At 46.2% G+C, this 18,526-nt stretch overlaps 1 protein-coding gene across 13 annotated transcripts in view; it reads left to right on the forward strand.

Moving 5' to 3' along the window:
• Window positions 1-18,526, forward strand: part of INPP4A (inositol polyphosphate-4-phosphatase type I A) — a 165,684-nt gene that overhangs the window by 139,249 nt on the left and 7,909 nt on the right. For 6 of the 13 annotated variants that reach the window (XM_050755057.1, XM_050755050.1, XM_050755049.1 and 3 more), the window contains one exon: window positions 9,940-13,232. The exons of 1 other annotated variant lie outside the window; for it this stretch is intronic. In XM_050755057.1, coding sequence (XP_050611014.1) covers window positions 9,940-10,072 — 133 coding nt within the window. In that variant the 3' untranslated portion in view covers window positions 10,073-13,232. Of the gene's footprint in view, window positions 1-584; window positions 3,127-4,436; window positions 13,233-18,526 lie in introns of those variants that run through there. 6 more of the 13 variants (XM_050755045.1, XM_050755051.1, XM_050755053.1 and 3 more) reach the window with 2 other exon arrangements.

Here is an 18,526-nt window from a genome sequence, read left to right on the forward strand (position 1 = left end):
TGCTGCAGCCAGGCCGTGCGCCCCGCCTGCCCCGGCCCGTGTAAACTGCAGATGAGCTGGTGCCCTGCTCCTGCCCGCGGGGCCTACCCTGCATGAGCCCCTTGACTCCAGCCGTCACACTTGAGTTTGACAAACCAGTCAAACTATTGGCACAATCAAATTCAGACAGGGTGCTCTTGTAAGGAAAGGTGAGGGGAAAGAGCTAGCAGGACTTTCTGAGCAGGACTGCCCGGAAAACCGGTAGACTGGTGGGCCAGCCAGGGGTCAGGCAGCTAAACGGGAAGCTGGGATGCAGCCGTGACGTGCAGTGCCCTGCTGGCCACCTGCCTGGCCGTGGGTGTGACTTCAGGCCAGTGCTTTCTCAGCAGGCATCTGCTGTTGTCGTCGTGTACATATTGATATCCGCACATTTCCAAACTCGAGCGAAGCAACGCGTCTGCAGGTTGCACCGGTCTGCTCCGCTGCTTCTCTAGCAGTAGACACAGTTGGCTCTCACGAGCCAAGTGTCACATGAGTGTTTTATCATGAGAGCTGTCCGTGTGCCCTGGCGACCTTACCCTAATGATGTTCTGATTCTGAGGCAGCAGGCGTGTTTGCAGAATGAAACCCGGAACTAAAAGTGTCTCCTGTTGATCGATGCCTTGTTTCAAGCACTGCTGGGCAGCCCCCTACCTCACATACCAAAAGAAAGGATAAGAAACCTGGTTTCCCGTCTCCTTCGATGTAGTCACCAATGCTGTTAAAGTCTCGTTTCCAACGGTCACTTCTACTAAATGTTCTGTATCATTTGTCCTCTCACCAAATTATTTAAAGTGTTCAATTCTCTTATCCTTTCTGTATGTTTCTGCCATTTGACCTTCTCACAACAATGCACAAAAGCAACGTGCGAGTCCCTGCCTCTTGATAAGCGCATTTTGTAGAAATGGAATCGTTTTGTCCTGTGTTGTCTTTCCAAGTTCATCCCAACCTCTCTGTGAAAGCTCGCCATCCCTCTGCCCAGGCTCAGGGAAGCAGTGGAGACTCAAAGACCCCTGCTCCGGGGCGCCTTTTTAAAATTTTAATTCCCTGGTCTGCTCCCCAGGAGCCTCGGTGCCCTTCAGGCCTGATGTCCAGTGTGACCCTGGTGCTGAGGGACGGCGGCTGCGCCTGTGCCCATTAGCTGCACGGGGGTGGGAGGGGACGCTCTGGTGAGCTGCAGACCTCCGCCAGTAAAGAAAGGAGAACGAAGCGGACAGGGATCCCTGTGGTGGTGGCAGCAAGGAGCAGGATCAGGGCGAGTCAGGAGCCGGCGCCCCAAGTTAGGCACACAGTCCACGCGGAGACCTCTACTCAGTTCTTGGGCTCTCAAACAAGTTCAACAAAAACCATTCATTCTGACCACCTCTGAACAGAGACCCCAGGAGACCAGTGACAAAGTGGCCCCAGGGAGAGCCACAGTGCGATGGCTGGCCTGCCACTGAGCCCAGACCCGCAAGGGCCCTGTCCGCCTGCCCCAGCCCACTTGGGTTGTGTGCTCAGGACAGCTGCTACAGTTACAACTGTTAGGATGCACAGTGCACAAAGCACTTTTTATAACTTTTAATCACATAAGGAATTGAAAATCCTTGTAGGAAAATTAGAAAATACAGATAAACACCCACACTAGTTCTTCAGAACCCTCCCCACAAAGAATCCCCCGGTTTCGTACTGTGAACAGGTAGCGCTGCTGACATTTGGATAGATTCTGAGATAAGAGACGTGTGTGCCTGCATCTGGGTGTGAGGACGTACACGGGGGCTAACCAGTCCCTGCATTACACCAAGCAGAAACACCCACATGCACAAACAAGTGTAATTGTATTTGCAGTTAACAGTCTTGTGAGCATTTTTTAGGTTAATAAATGTAGACCTTCTCTCTCTCTTTTTTTTTTTTTTTTTTTTTTTGAGGTGGAATCTTGCTTTGTCACCCAGGCTGGAGTGCAGCGATGCAATCTTGGCTCACTGCATCCTCTGCCTCCAGATTTTAAGCAATTCTCCTGCCTCAGCCTCCTGAGTAGCTGGGATTACAGGCACCAGCCACCACACCTGGCTAATTTTTTGTATTTTTAGTAGAGATGGGGTTTCGCCATGTTGGCCAGGCTGTTCTCAAATTCCTGACCTCAGGTGATCCGTCCACCTTGGCCTCCCATAGTGCTGGGATTACAGTTGTGAGCCACCACACCCAGCCACTTTCCACACACTATAATTTATCCAATTTGCTGTCGTTTAATATTTAAAAGCTGTATATGGTTTTCCAGCATTTTAATCAAAGGCACAGTGAATATCATTATACATTCTCCTAGCCACATTGCCTTAGGTTAAAAAGTATACATGTTTGTAAGGCTTTTGCATAATTTTAGTACAGATCATCAAACGGTCCCCACAGTAGCCGCTCTCGTGCCTGGTGTCCCAGAGCGCACAGGACACTACCCGTGCCGGGCGCTATCTGTCCTGTCACTCTCGTGAGGCTTCTGAAGCTGTAAGGGCTGTTGTTTCTCCGCATTCGCGGTAAGGGCCCTGGGGCCTGGCAAAGGGAAGGAAGGCCCTTCCTCCTGGGGAACAGGCAGCATTCCCTCTACCTCGCCCTCTTCCTCTCTCAACACCCCCCTGCCTCCAATCATGGATGTCTTCTTAACTTGCTTATTTATTGGTTTTCTGAAATCTCTACAGTGAACATGTATTACTCTTAATAGTTTTTTAAGAAGTTATAAAAACAAAACAAAGCTGCATCTTACTTTACCTGTGCCTGCCCCGGAATTCTCACACCAGCCCTGGGGACACGGCTCGCTGCCACCTTGAGCCGACCCTTGCAGGTCTGAGGCTCTTGTCACAAGCATTGGTTTTAAGGTGACTTCTGTCTTTGGTACAATCCCATGAGGGGAAGACATGTACCTGTTCAGACGGCTGCAAGCCGAGGTGGCTGGGTCACAAGCTAGCAGCTCTGGCCGCTGGGGTGCCGAGGACCTGCAGTTTAGCGGAGAGCCCCAGAAGGCAGCATAAACTTCCACCCTGCCCGTGGGTGGACGGGGACGTTTTGGTTCATGGCTTTCTGGCTTGCATCTTATCAGACGGAAGAGTAGAGCATGCAGGTGGGGTGGAGGCGGTGGGGGCCAAGGTGGCACCCAGGCTTTTCTCCTGGAGGCCCAGGGTGACTGGTGGCCAGGGCTGTGCTGTCAATGTTCAGCCACCAGCCCTCTCCCCAAGAGCCCTGATCTGTCATGTTGGCCATTTCTGTGGCATAAATGCTTCTGCCAGGGCCCGTTTCAGGCTCCCAATGTGGCACCACTGAACATGGAGTTGGGAAGAGAGTCACACATTTGGCCACTGGGGCGCCCCTGCCCCCAGTCCTGGGGCTGACGCCCTCGAAGTAGGCCTTCCTGAGGGTAGCCACAGGGCCCCCCACCAGCCTGTCCTGGCAGGGAGTGTGGCAGCGGGCCAGTGCTCCGTGGCTTGGGAATCGCGCCCTCGCAGAACGGCACATTCCAGAAGGGCCACGGGGCCTTTGGGCTCCTCTGGGAGAGCTGGGGAGGGCCCTGTGTGAAGAGGAACCCTGGGCCTCCTGCCGCCCCATCTCCCAGTGGAGCCTTCACAAGCTGCCTGCTGTGTCCTCAGGCCTCTGATTCTGTGTCACTGCTGCCACTTGGCAGACATAAATGTGCTCCCAGAGTCGTGTGGTGCTAGGTACCATCTCACCTCAGTGCAGTTCTTCTGTAGCACCAAAAGGGGAGAGAAGCCCCAAATTTCCAGTGTGGTATTGGCTGGATTCCACCCTTGGGGATGCTTGTAGAACCCTAACTTGCAAAGATGGAAACAGCAGTTCGCTCGTGCCTGCACGGCTGAGCCTGGAACCCGAGGCGGGGCTGGCGGGGGCTCTGCGCTTGGTTGGTTGGTACCTGAGGTAAATGGTTTTCGTTTGCGTGGTTGATCAAGAGGCAGCTTTGGCCAAATCCTTTGTACCACCCCCTGCTCAGGCATCTGTGAGAAGGTCAAACCCCCAATGGTTCTTCATGTTCAGCTTGCTTCTCAGAAGTCCCTGTGTGTGCAGCATGTGGGAGCATGGCCGGGCGGCATGGAGTTGGGCTTGGCCAGCCGAGAGAGTGAACATGGAAAACCATTCGTTCAACCTACATGTGTTTATTTTCAGTAGATTGCAGTATTTTTTCTTATTTTCACTTCTCTTTCTCTCCTTTTTTTTTCCTGTAACTGTGCTGGTTTTGTTTTGGTCTTCCTCTCATACCCGTTTCTGCATTCCATCTTTTCTTTCTCTTGTGACTTCATTTCATTTTTGTTTAACCTTATCTTTTGGTTCTCTTCTTTATCCCATCCTTTTTGATAAAACCCATCGCATGTGTCTTCTTTCTTTCTTTATTTTCTTTCCTTTTTCGTTTTTCTTTCTCCCAAACTTTTTCCTTTTCACAGCATTGGAACACGGGAGGTAGTCACCCAGAAGAACTTGAGCGGCCTGGTGCCCATCCGAGACTTAAGGCTAGACCCCAGCCTCCTCTGTTCCATTCCTTTATTGGCTCTGAGCCCCAATTTACTGATTGTGTGGCTCTTTCTGAGCATAGCATACCTGGTGACCAAATTGCGTTGCAAATGAGTATCATTCTGAAAAATTAATAAGTCACAAGAAAAACAAAAGTGCCAGAACATGTCCAGCCACCGTGTACCTAACTGGACAGAAGGAATGTGTCAAAGCGTGGTCTGCCAAGAAATATTTCATGCCTTACATTTTGACGTTTTGTTCTTCTGAACTGTAAATATCTGCCAAATTATTTCACCAAGAAGACTTGTTTGTTTAGCTCCTGTAGCATCTTCAGTGCTTGTAACATGTTCTTACGGTACCCTGTCACTGCACTGTTTAGCTGGCCTGGAATTCCTTGCACCACGTCTCTACCTTCTGATGTACAACTATCTGTCACCTGTACCTCTCATGTGCCCTGCTTCCAAGAGAACCTAGTTCTGTTTGAAGAGAATTTGTATATTTGATACTATTCTTTAAGTGGACTGCTAACCCTTCCTTTCCTTTCAATGACAAACAAAAAGAAAAAGACAGATGCTTTATAACCGGCCCATCTAGAAAAACCTATCTAATAGGACATGTACTTTCTGCTTTCATTTCCAAGCGTAGTCCCTGAATTACAGTCGCAAACAGTTTGCAGAGTCCTACCATTTCCTTGCTTATGTTTATTATTTCCAATTAAGGATGACACAAAGCTGTGAATACAGTAGTACACTGTAGCAAGAGCCAGGCACAGTCAGACACAGAAAGATCACCTACTGCATACGCCAGACACAGAAAGAGCACCTACTGCATACGCCAGACACAGAAAGATCAGCCACTGCATACGCCAGACACAGAAAGAGCACCTACTGCATACGCCACAGAAAGATCACCTACTGCATATGCCAGACACAGAAAGAGCACCCACTACATACGCCAGACACAGAAAGAGCACCTACTGCATACGCCAGACAGAAAGATCACCCACTACATACGCCAGACACAGAAAGATCACGTACTGCATACGCCAGACACAGAAAGATCACCCACTGCATACACCAGACACAGAAAGAGCACCTACTGCATACGCCAGACACAGAAAGAGCACCTACTGCATATGACATTAGATTTACTCTTCACCATGTAAGGATCATTCAGCTGGTTCGAGGAATTAATGCATATAGTCACCAAAGGCTGTTAAAGTTATATACTTTTATTTATTTTAAAGCAGTATTTTTCATTTAAAAATGGTATCTTTAATTGCAGATTAAAGTTCCAACATCTTTTCTCTCTTACTAATCAAATATGATTGATAATCAAATCAAATCAAAGAAAAATTGCCAAAAAAAAAGATCCCTGACTTGTGGGCAGTTGCGGTGGATGGAGCCGTGAGAGCGGCAGGCGCTCTGGTTTCTGCCGGTGCCCCTCAGTCCTCACGCGGCATTCCCTGCAACGCGATGACGTGTAACCTTAACACCCATGTGGGGCAGAGGGTAACTGTACACCTGTAAAGGTGACCAAATAGATCAGGAAGAACTCCCCACACCCTGTGCAGGACAGGCAGCGGCTTCTCTGTTTTCCAGTTCATATTACGTTGTGCCCCCACTTCCTATCTCCAGCTAGTTCCCCATACACTGTAGTTGATGAAGACAATTTTCTTTAACCAGGCCAGAAAAATGGGAATGAATTTAGAGAAGTTTGCTTTTCCAGAAACTTGACACCCACGCATGCCCAGAAATCCAGTCGACCACAAAAGTCCTCTCTCCAGGACTCCCAGACCTTACCCCGGGCTTTCTCTCATTCGGTCTCAGCTCAGAGTCTGGGTCCTAGGAGTCATAGAAGCGGTTAGCAATGAATGGCAAATGCTAGACTCGACACTTTACATTCTAAAGCGTAAGACCATCCTGAGCACTGCAGGCTCCCCAGGGCAGGCGTCCCCTGTGTGTCACCCCGTAAGTGAATCCACGCTTCTCCAAGTGCAGCGTGTTCACTTGTCTCTTCTAAAATAAATGAGGTGGCTGTTGTGGCGTAGCTCCTGGCAGCCTTCAGTAGGGAGTCTCTCACCAAACGCCAGCTCCTGGGTGGTGTAAGCTCTGGTAGCATGACAGCAGTCCCTGGGCAGCGTCCTGTCCAGCCTGTGATTATTTGAAAGGCATGTTTGCCACTTTCCCTCTTTCACATTGAGCCGTGCACTTCACCTGAGACCATCTTGTTTGCATTATTTGAAAGCAAGAAACAGAGTCCACAGCCTCCTCCAGGTCCCATTTCACAGCTTCCTGGTCCTGCTCCTGGTAATGTGGTTCCAGTGCCTGCAGTGGTGACTCACGCGCACTCCCACCTCCACAGCAGGGCTAGTGGCAGGGCAGAGCCCATGCACAGAGGGGGCCCTCTGACTGCAGACAGCACCCCTCCCTCTCCCAGGGTTCAGGGATGCTTCTGTGGCATCCTCTAGGGGCCCCTCCCAGGCCCCTGCCCCACAGCACAGAGAAGCTGTGCCCAGGCCGAGGAGCCCCTCCCAGGGGGCCTCAAGGACACCACGGCCTGATCCTTGATTGTCACCACACCTTTTCGCCCATGTGGGCTTGGCCCTTGGGCTGAGAGAAATGAGACCAAAGGGAGCGAGATAAGGTTCTTGGTTTCTCTCCACCAGGGGCTGGGTGAACATCAGTATGCCGCCTGTGCGCTTGGAGAGCTACCAGAAGGACACCATGAGATTAGCGTAGGCAGTGGGCTGGTGTTGGCTTTTTACAACTTAAAGTATTTGAGAAAAGAAACTCCGTTGCTCTCCCTTTATGCTGAATTTTAATGTCACTAAGGCCTTTTAACTCATGAAATCAGGCCAAATACATATTCAAAATCTTACTTGCTTTAGTGAGAAATAGGATGAAACAAAGATGGGGAGATGATTCAAGAAAGGGGTCACTGACATTTAGTGATGGTTTTTAGTTGCTTATACAGTAGTAGTGCTGAGGCACCGTCAATGTCAACCAGCTCCTGGTGTTCAGGGAAACCATGATCAGGAGTGGCTCTCTTTGGTTGGTCTTATAAAATTGTTGTGTAAGTTTTTTCAACTAGGGTGACAGTCACCATTTACACCTATGGCTTGGTTCCAGCAGAGATTTTAACACGATGGCCTGTTCCCCCACAAAGTGGCAGGTGTAGCAGCCACGCCATGCTTGGCCATAGAATCACTAAGATCCTGATGACTGCAGATGAGTTCTCAAGTAGAAGACCCCACTGGAACCGGAAAACTAGAGGATTCCCTAAAATTACCTGTCATATGGGGTGTCCATTTTAATTTTCATTTCAAAAATGGATGCCCTTGGAAAGAAATAATTTGTTGATATAATAAAATAATCGTGGAGCTTTGAAATAATTAAGTCCCTCTTGCTAAAATCTATCTAAGACCACCTCAACATGTACCATTGATTCCTAAAAAGTATGGAGCCAATGTAATCAGTGGAGGTGTCCTGCCTTAGGGCAGCAGCTTGGCCTCTGCAGCAGGAAGCCCCAGTTAGCACAGGCTGCCCTCGCCACCTCTGCACACCTCGCCCCGGGCCCTCTTGCCAGCTCATCCGCACAGGCAGGTGGCAGAATGACTGTCGGCTTGTAGATCAGCCACATCAGCCGGATTTTGCAAATTCAGACATCTGGGGGAAAGTAAATACAATTTGATTTGAAAACTACGTTGAAATGAAAGTATAATCTTTATTATAATTTCACGTCTGATGTGTTCAGCCAGCTAAACTAGGCACTAGCTCCTTTAGCATGTAAATAAAAGATAACGTCAAAGTTCACAAATTATTCTGCCTCGCGCCTCACGGCAGTTTAGTGTTTACTAGTGATAGGTGGTTTTTAAGCAGTTTGTACGTTTCTATATAAATGGAGAAGCCATATCTGAAGTAGTTCATTAATGTAAGAGTTTCCAAAGATTAAAGGAGATTAACTGTATATAAGAACCTATAGCTTCTGCTTTAAGTGGAAGTACATTTTTGGTTACTGAATGAATGTTAGGCAAACATGATTGTTCCTTGCTCCAGGGGGCCTGCTCCTGTGGCCTAGGTGTTCAGCTCAGATGACACACATCTAGCTGAGGCCTTGAGGCTCTGTGACAAGAAAGCATATCCAAGTTACCAAATTAGTTATAACAACCAGGTGGATACTTTTCTAAACTATCGGAGCTTAGCTTTTGAATAAAAATTACTGTCTTACCAAAAGTATTTTACATGTTCTTGATAATGAGACTGTCATTTTCACTTTAAAAGGCTTGAGCAATTGCCACTAATGTTTTTTTTTAAATGCATGACACAATGGTCTTCACACAATTTGAAGTTTTTTAAAAAAATCACTGTTTCTTGGTAACTGCAAATTTTACATCTCATAAGGGGAATTTTGTACTAAATTTGATAACTAGTTGATTTCACTGCTAGTCTTAGAACAGTATAAAGCTATGAAGTTACACTGTGCTGTGGGAAGTCATTTATGTTTAAAATCGCTTTTGCCAGTTAGTTTTATGTCTACACCTGAACATTTCCCAGAGAACTCCCCGGATGCGCTCACTGAGCAGGTGAGGCCACCTCACGCAATGTTTGTTTTTGTCCCCTGGATTGCCATGGCAACCCTCCATCAAATGCAGCTGGGGATGACGCTGGTAGTGAGTTCTCTAGGGAAGGGTACCTGTGGGCTCTCACTGGCTCAGTGGCACCTGTGCAAGAGGGAACACATGGGGGCAGCCCACCTGTGGAAGGGTGACTGGCTGCTACCAGAACTCGGTGAGATCCCTCCCTCATAACATTCCAGCCCTGATTGCCAGGCTGCTCTGCAGACAGTGCATGAACCCACTGGATTACCTGGCACCCAGAACAACTGTCCTCCGGGAGACAGCAGACCAGAACAGCCTCCCTAGCCAGCTGGCTTTGCTACCTGTTGAATTCTGCAAGGAAAGTCCGCATTTTGAATTCAATGTGACTACAGCTCTTGCTAATATAGAAAAGTGCAGCTCTTTAAAGCTCTGAAGTGCAACTTTAGTAAGAGTAGTAGTATTTCTCTTTCCACTTCATTTGCTGTGTAAGAGAATCTTGGAACCACAAGTTATGGTAGAACCCCAGATGACTCAGACATGAGCTACATGAAGCCATTCACTTGGAAAACGTTTGCTTCCACTTAGCTACAGTGCTGCTTTTAGGAACGCACAACTCACAGCCCCATGCAGCATGTGTCCGTCTCTGTGCTTCTTAGTTGCCTTGTTCAGAAACCTGCCATCTTACATATGTATTTGTTGTAAATGAGTCCGGCACCCATTTAAATTAATCTTTTTTTTAATGTTATGAAAATAATCAGTTCATTTCATCTTAGTTTAAGTCTTTTCTTTTTTCCTTTTTTACTGCTGTCATTTCTTGTGCTTGTTTTTTTCCCCAGTGAGGGTTGTCGAAGAGAAAATACAATGAAGAATGTTGGAAGTCGCAAATATGCATTTAATTCCCTGCAGCTGAAGGCTTTCCCCAAGCATTACAGGCCTCCCGAAGGGACTTACGGAAAAGTTGAAACGTGAACACACGGTTTCCTCTAATTAGCTGTTACATAATAAATGTGGGTACCCTCTAGTGTCATATATGAATTCTTCAAGAAGACCCGAAGGATTGGTTTTTATTTTTTGTGGTTTTTTTTTTTAAAAAAGAAACATTTCACTAAAGAGTTTCTGGAGCATGTTTTTTGTTTTTCGGGGGTTTTTTTCCCATTGGAATCAATAGGAGGTAATGTTTGGCTCAATAGTGTGGACAGTAACAACTGCCCATTTCAATAGCCTTTGGCTGTAACTACACAGATCTCATCAATAGTTACCTACATGAATCAAGCTAGGTTTGTCCGAAATGCTAGAAGACTTTTTCAGACGCCTACTTGCTCACTTATTTTTCTACAGAGTAACTCAAAAGTGACCATTGAATTACAATCCACTTTGTAAAAATCTGAATGTAAAACAGTAAATAATAAATTAAATAATTGGATCGTAGGCAGACCAATAAATGTGATTTGGGGAAAGAAGCTAGCACCATCTCATGCAGTGAGAATAACGGGTTCTAGTGAATTATCCTATCTACACCACCACCTGAAGAAGTTGAAAGAAAGATTGATAAATCAACGGGAGATAAGACTTGGTTAGAAGGTAACATCTGCAAGGCACCCCACACAGTTGGGGCCACTCTTTTTTCTGTCCCTCATGAGTTACAGAACAGGGAGTCTGCTGGAGACACAAAGCCAGCAGTAAGGTCCCTTTAGCCTGTCTCCTGTTCTCTGAAGCTCCCTGCCTAGGCTTCCCCATGCCCAGAGGACACATCTCCCCTTCTTCTCTAGATGTTAATCTAGGGCTTCAGATGTGGCATGTCAACACTCCCATGGGGAATTTATGACCATAGAGATAGTAGAAACCTAAATATTTTCGGAAAAATTTTTTTTTGCAGGATTTCCAATTCATCTTCGAAAAGACAGTACAATCGTGTTTGAACGTCTGATAAAAGTGTCTTATTTTTAGGTTTGCAATAATTGTTACTTTCTTATTCTCATTCTTATGTAAGATGACAATTGAGAAACAGTTGAAATTATTCTCCTCAAATGAGATTTTGAAAGGGATTTATGGGCCATAAAACTTAGGAATTTCATAGAAAATTGTGTCTGGTCATCTTTTATAAGATGATGATGAGTCTTATCTGCACATAGCAGACTTTTTTTCTTAGGAGTTTATATGTTTTATTGATTCTGTTTATGATGTTTACATGTTCTTGAAAAGGTTGTCAAATATATATGGCACATATTAATGATGCTGATCCTAATGATTTGTGAACCTCCTAGAAATTCTTATGTCTAAAAACCTAGAGATTCTTCTGGTTCCTTTAGAAACATGTAACAGACTTGGGCCAGGGGTGCTGAGGCACGGGGAGGACTGCTTCTTGGCAGGAACACAGAGGGGGAGGGCATCAGGTAGGGGTGGAACTGGATGACCTTCCAGACCCGCTCCTACTCAGAAGTCAGCGCGCAGGCAGAGCCTGCTGTCTCCTGATGCTTGCAGGGAGGAAAATGTCTGTGGAGAACACTTTAATGAAGGATGAAGCTCTCTGCCGCTCCCTCGAAGCTGGGTTCACTGTGGCAGGCAGGAGGCCGAGAAACTCCTCCCGCCAAACCCACTGCACAGGTGGCTGCTGCTGGTGTCAGAGTCTCCTTTTTAAGTGTCAGTTTCTGTTCACAGACAGTTCGTTTCAATATGGCTGATTTACCCTTTCACCTCCCCACCATCTCATTTAATTGGTAAATTTTTAGTTCCATCTTTTCTCATTTGAACTTTAAAAAAAAATCTCCTTGCTTTTAAAAAATACAAGTATTACTCACATAGTTTTCAGATCTTTTTTGTCTGAAGAGCATTAAATATCTGCACTTATCAAAGGGAATATAGCAGATGTTGATCATCTGTCAGCAGTTTTGCATGTGGCACCTTTATACGAATTATTTTCCCAATTTTCGCTTTCTGTAATGGGTCACCATAAAACTGTAAGACTTGGCAAATGCTGTAGAAAAGGTTCGGGTTTCAGGATCTCTCTGAAGGCATCGTTCCTGGGCGTCCGGCACCTGCAAGGGTGTGTGTTGCACAGCCCTGGAGGCCAGCAGCTCCTCTCTTCTCTAGGAGTTTCGAGTTTTCAGAGGTGCAGGGAAGGCAGTTTTACAGGTTACCATAAAATAGAGGTTCCGTCTATTCCATCCAGTGTTCCTTACAATGCCTCCCCATTTAAAAAGAAAAGAGATCTGTGGAAAACCGGGAATGTCATGTGGATTCTGTCAGAGCTTCTACAGAGCACAGTTGCCTTTAGTTTCCTTTAAAGATGTAAAAATATTGTATAATACAGTTTTGTCCCTACGCAATTGTATTTGCCAAGCTTAGTGCATTATGATACCTTTATTTATTTGTTTTGGGCAGTATTAATATATATATATATAAACATACAGTTACTGTTTTATATATTCTTAGGTCATTCAAAGCCATGTATGCTGTAAATGTGCTAGTCTTTAGAATGACACATAATAAATAACTGACAAGATATTAAATGTGGTCTTGCCTGATTGATCCTATTGGGAGGACTAGTTCTACGTGACCAGCCTGTGACGGGACCGTTGTTGTTGGGCATTGCGTTGAGAGCTCGGGTGCTGAGTACATATGTTTGTAAACATGGGACCGTGGGAGACTTCCATTTTATAAGCTTGTTTCTGCCTAATCTGAAGCAGAGGGGCAACAGGGTCGAGGACTTTGGGAGCGGCCAGACCAGGTCCCAGTCCAGGTTCTGCCCCTCACTGGCTGGTGACTCTGAGCAAGCTGCTTGACCTCTCCAAGCCTCCGTGTCCTCGTGTGCAAAGTGTGGACAACAACGGTACCGTCCTCATGAGGAACGTGCAGCGCGCCGCGGAAGCAGGTGCTCGTAAATGGCAGCCATTGTTGTTACCTTTCCGTCCGTGAACATGGACCACATCACCTCTGTGGGTAACCCAGTCCTTGTTGTATGACTTGTCAAAATGCAGTTCCACTTGTATTGATAGTGACCCTGTTCATCGCCACCAGGACTGCATCTTGCACCACCGTGCCATCTTCTAGGCACACACGACCCGTTATCTCCCTTGGAAAAATTCCTCTCACTGGAAATGTACAATTAAAGAATGATTGAAATGTTTAACTCTTGGAGTTTTTAGTATTACCAGACTCCTAGAAATTTAAGCTACCACCAAAAATAACATGTGCCTTTTCCCTTTATTCTCACTGATGGTAGCAGTGCACCTCGTTTCAATGTCCATTGCGTTGATTACTGTGAACACTGAACATCTTTTATACCTTTATGATATTTCTATTTTTGTGACTTCATTGGAGTGTTGGCCTATTTCATATAGATTGTTTGTAATATACAATGTATTAACCCCAGTCATATGTTGCACACTTTTTAACCTATTTGTCAGCTGTCTTTTGGTCTGTGGTAGGGGGTTATACAATATTTTAAATGGTTTATATAGTCACATATACCTGTCTTTCATTTTGATGCTTGTTCTGAATTGGAGTCCTGGCTTCACCATGGAAGGTGGGACATATGGGGCAGCCATGTCCTTGTGGGCACGGTGGTGTGGCTGCGTGCCCACGACGAGGCGCTGGACTAAAGTGCTCACTGGCACCTTGCTTGGTGCGTGGGCCGTGCTCAGTTTAATATTATTAATAGTTTCTACCTTCACTGTCGTGTCCCAGGATGATTTTTCAGCATTTACCTGTTCTTATTTCTAGGATGTTTATGGTTTCAGTTCTGCATTTAGATCACTCCATCTGGAATCATCTTGGTGTCAGTCCTGTGTTGTGCTTAGAGTATGCTAAAGTCAGAGGGAATCCCTCAAGGCCAGGCCTAATTTTGCTTCTCTTTAAAGTTAAGCCAAGGAGAAGACATGTCAGGACGCCCAGACATCAGCCACCGTGAGCTGCTTCCTGCCCTCCCTCCCCATGCCATTCCCCGCTTTGGTTTCCTGTTGAGTCTCTGCTTAGTACATGACTTGGCACAGTCTGGCTGCCCAGATCTAGGGGAGCTGTCCCAGGGAGGCTTTGCACTGGAGGAAGGTAAGAGGAGCTGGAGGTTGGAGCTTCCCGATCTGTGATTTTTCCGAGAACAGAAATGATTAGCCATGGGGGGCAGTTACTTCGTTATATGTTGTTCTACTGGGTAACCGCCCTCTGTTCTCTACCAGCATCACCCCGCAGGTTGGCACCATTTTTGAATAGAGGCTTCTCACAGTGTCCTCAGCAGTACTGAGTGCTCCTCGTGTTGTAGTAACGAGCAGCAGATCTCTGGTCACTCTGAAGGGCTGCCAGCCTTTCTCTTTTCTCACGCCTGGGGGAGAAGAGCTGTTCTGTGTGTAGGGGTGTTGGGAACACATGGACAGAAGGAACTGGCCTCATGTCCCATCGTGCTCCTGGGATGGCTCTTCTAAGACCAGCACTTCTTCCTGGCAGGCAGGCCCTCACAGAACTCTGCATTTGGAGATGGACAAACTGTCTTGTCACTTGCACCCCAAAATGTCCTTCTGTACAAGCCCCTCTTAAGAGCTGGTTTTCCGTAAGTTGTAGTGAGGGCACTGCTGTGCTGTGCACAGGAGGAACCCCGGCCCAGAAGCACAAGCTCCCTATGGAACCTGCAGGGATGGCAGTGATGACAGAACCAAGGGGGTCAAGGAAGGTTGGAGAGGAGTGGGCAGCAGAAAACAGCTCAGGCTGCCTGACCTGGCCCCCGGCTGCCCATGAGGGCCTCCGGAGAGGGGCGGAGCTGGCTTATCGGGATCCGTGATGGTTTTTACACTTTTAAAAGTGCCCTCTTCTCAGAGGCCCTGGTTATTTCCAAAAGTAGGAAGTAATCAAATTTACAGTGGATAAAATCCAGTATTTGAAATCAGGAAGACAGAAAAAAAAAAAGCAAAATAGCATCTCTTTCTGAGAGGTATATGCTGACCAAAAAGATCTTTCATTCCTGTGAACACCAGGCAGCGCAGCCTCTGGCAGAGAGAGGAGAGCTGGGTTGTAGAGATGGAAACTTGTGTTTGGCAGCCTGTCTGCTCCCAATAGGGGCCCTGGCCGCCACTGACCTCCTGATGCCTCGCTGACGCTAACTGTGGGTACCAACCAGCACAGTGGACATCGGCCCCAGGATCAGTCTACGATTTGTCTGGAGGCCAAATGGTGACTTTTAAGTGGGGAAAACTGGTGGGGGCTTCACCGTGCTCTGCAGTGTAGTGGGATCTGTGAGCTGGCCTGCACAGGCACTCCCTCCCCTGCCAGGGACACCAGGGAAGCTTCTTCAGCCTGAGGCTGCGCCTTCCGTACAATTCCACCCCCATCCTGTGCCAACAGCAGGCAGACGGAGAGTAGCTTGGTCTTGTTTTTATTAGCTATGGCTCTCCAGGCTATGACAGGGCTCCCAGGGTGCAGCCTCAGAACGCCCATACTCTCTAGATCCCTCCACCGCGCCCGTGTCTTTGCCATGACTTCTTCCTGCACCAGGCGCCATGCGCCTTGCAAGCCAGTCCAGGCAGGTCTTTCACACTCTGTTGTCCCACATAGCAGAAAAAGCTGAGTAGACAGGGTAGGAAACATACTTCTGTCCCCATGGCTCCGAGGAGGATGCTGTGTTAGATGGATGGAGACAGACACAGCACTTCACTGCCTCCTCCTCCTCGCCACCCGGCCCTCCCTTGGTGTCTGTGGCCTGACTCTCTCCTGGTGGTCCTACGTCTCTGACCGTCCCTCCTCACTCTCAGATTTGCTGTCGCTCACCACCTGCCAGTAATGGCGTGGTGTTCTCCTGGGTTCCGTCCATAACTTTCTCACTTAAGATGTTCTTCCTGAAAAATCTTACACATTCCTGTTGAACAAATGGTCACTTATATGCTAGTGACGCCTAAACTTGTAGGTCCATCCCAGACTCTCCCCCAAGGTCCAGATTACCTATACTTGCAAGCACTGTGCCTGTCACTTTGCCTGTGTCACAGTCATCTCAAACACAGTGTGTTCATGCCCCTCCTCCTCCAAGCTGGCTGATCTCCCTCTAATAGATGACCTTGGGGTCATTTTCTCCTCCACATCCCATCAGCCACTGAGACCTGTATCTCTTGAGAACCATCCCATAATTTCCATCCATGCACCCCCAGGCCTGGTCTATATCTCCTCGGATCTGGACCTCTCCTGAGCATCCTCACCCCTCCTGTAAGGCTGGTCTTAAGTCTGCCTTCCTCTATGGTGATTTCTCCCCACAAATGAAGTTGGCCCTTTCAGAAAAAGTTCCTCTCCTTCAGTGTTGACTGTGACGACTCTATCATGCATATGCTGTCCACTGTCAGTCCCCTCTGTATTCACAAGAGCAAGTGTAATGCCTGCCGTGAAGGACCTAAAGTTTGTTGAATAAACAGATGAACAGATGGTGGTTTTGTGGTGGTCAACTGAAATCTTTCCTATTTCAGCACTGGACCACACTGTTTTTCTCTCTATGTAATCAGTTATGCTAAACGCATCCCAAGGAGCCAAATTCAGAAGGTCAAAGGAGAAGGCAAATGGCAGAGTGTGGTAAAGGGGCTAGTGAGAGGGTCTCTAAAAAAGGCTAACATTACAGGGGGTTCAGGCAATGTTATCTTGATCTGGATGGCCAGTTACATGAGAGATTACTTTGTTCTTAACATACGAACATCCTATTCACTTTTCAGTATACTGGTTATGTTTAACAGTAAAAATTAAATGTTAAAAACCCACCATTTTTGAACAATCTCCAAAGGAAATTAAGGAAACAGTTCTATGTACAGTAGCATCACAAAGAAAATTCTCAGGAATAAACAACCAAGGAGACAAAAGTCTTGTATACTGGAAACTACAAAATTTTGCTGCAAAGAAATTAAGGACTCCAATAAATGGAAAGACATCTTGTGCACATGGATTGAAAGACCTAATATTGTTAAGATGACAGTACTGTCAAAAGTGAGCTACAGATTCAATGTACCCCCCTCATCAAATTCCCAACTGATTTTTTTGTGTGTGGAAATAGAAAAATCCATCCTAAGATTTACATTGAATCTCAAGGAATCCTAAGTAGCCAAAACAATCCTGAAAAAGAACAAAGCTGGAGGTCACATACTTCTTGATTTCAAAGCTTATTATTACAGAGCTACAGTAATCAAAATAATGTGGCACTGGCATAAATACGTACAGACAGAAGTGCAAAAGAGAATAGCATGCCCAGAAATAAACCCTGGCATATATGGTCAAATGATTTTCCACAGGACGCCAAGACCATTCGATGGGGAAAGAACATCTTTTCAACAAATGGTGTTGGGAAAACCAGCTATCCTTAGGCAAAAAAATGAAGCTGGACATTCACACCATATACAAAAGTTAATTCAAAATAGATCAAAGACATAATTTAAAAGCTAAAACTCTTAACTCCTAGAAGAAAACACGGGAGCAGCTTCATTGGAGTCGGCGGTGACTTGGGTATGACACGAAAAGCACAGGCAACAAAAGTAAAAATAAACTAGACTACACCAAAATGCAAAACCCCCGTGCATTAAAAAAAAAAAAATGAAAAGGCAGCCTACAGAATGGGAGAAAATACTTGCAAATCATGCATCTGATAAGAGGTTAACATCTAGAATATAGAAGGAACTTCAACTCAACAACAAAAGAACAAACAACCTATTTTTTTAATACCCATCTACCACCTTAACCATTTTAAGGGACTGAAAATGATTTAACCCATTTGAATGATTTAACCCATTCAAAATGACTTGAGACATCTCTCCAAAGAGGTATACAAATGGCCTCGAAGTACATGAAATTATGTTCACCACTAATCATTAGGGAGATGCAAATTAAAACCACATTGAGATACTTCACACCTATTAGGATGGCCACTGTTTAAAAAAAAAAAAAAAAAAAAGTATAGGCAAGAATGTGGAAAAGTTGAAATCCTTGTGTGCTGTTACTGTAGACTACTACGGCTGCTGTGGAAAACAATACGGCTGATCCTGAAAAAATTTAAAAATAGAATATGTGCTCCAGCAATTCCACTTGTGGGTATATACCCACAAGAACTGAAAGCAGGGTCTCAGATATCTGTATACCCATATTCACACAGCATTATTCACAGTTACCCAAAGGCACAAGCAACCGAAGTGTCCACTCACAGATGAGTAAACAAAATGTGCTATGTACGTACAATGGAATATTATTTGGCCTTAAAAAGGAAGGAAATTTTGATATGTACTACAACATGGATGAACCTTGAGGACATAATACTAAGTGAAATATGCCAGTCAAAGACAAATGTGGTATGAGTCCACACGAGGCACTTACTGTAGTAAAGTTCATAAAGACATAAAGTGGAATGGTGACTGTCAGGGTAGAGAGGTGGAGGGGTGGTGGAGTGAAAGGGGAGTTGTGGAGATTGGTTGCATAATT

Source organism: Macaca thibetana, chromosome 13 (genome assembly GCF_024542745.1).
Source record: "Macaca thibetana thibetana isolate TM-01 chromosome 13, ASM2454274v1, whole genome shotgun sequence".
NCBI classification, from domain to species: domain Eukaryota; kingdom Metazoa; phylum Chordata; class Mammalia; order Primates; family Cercopithecidae; genus Macaca; species Macaca thibetana.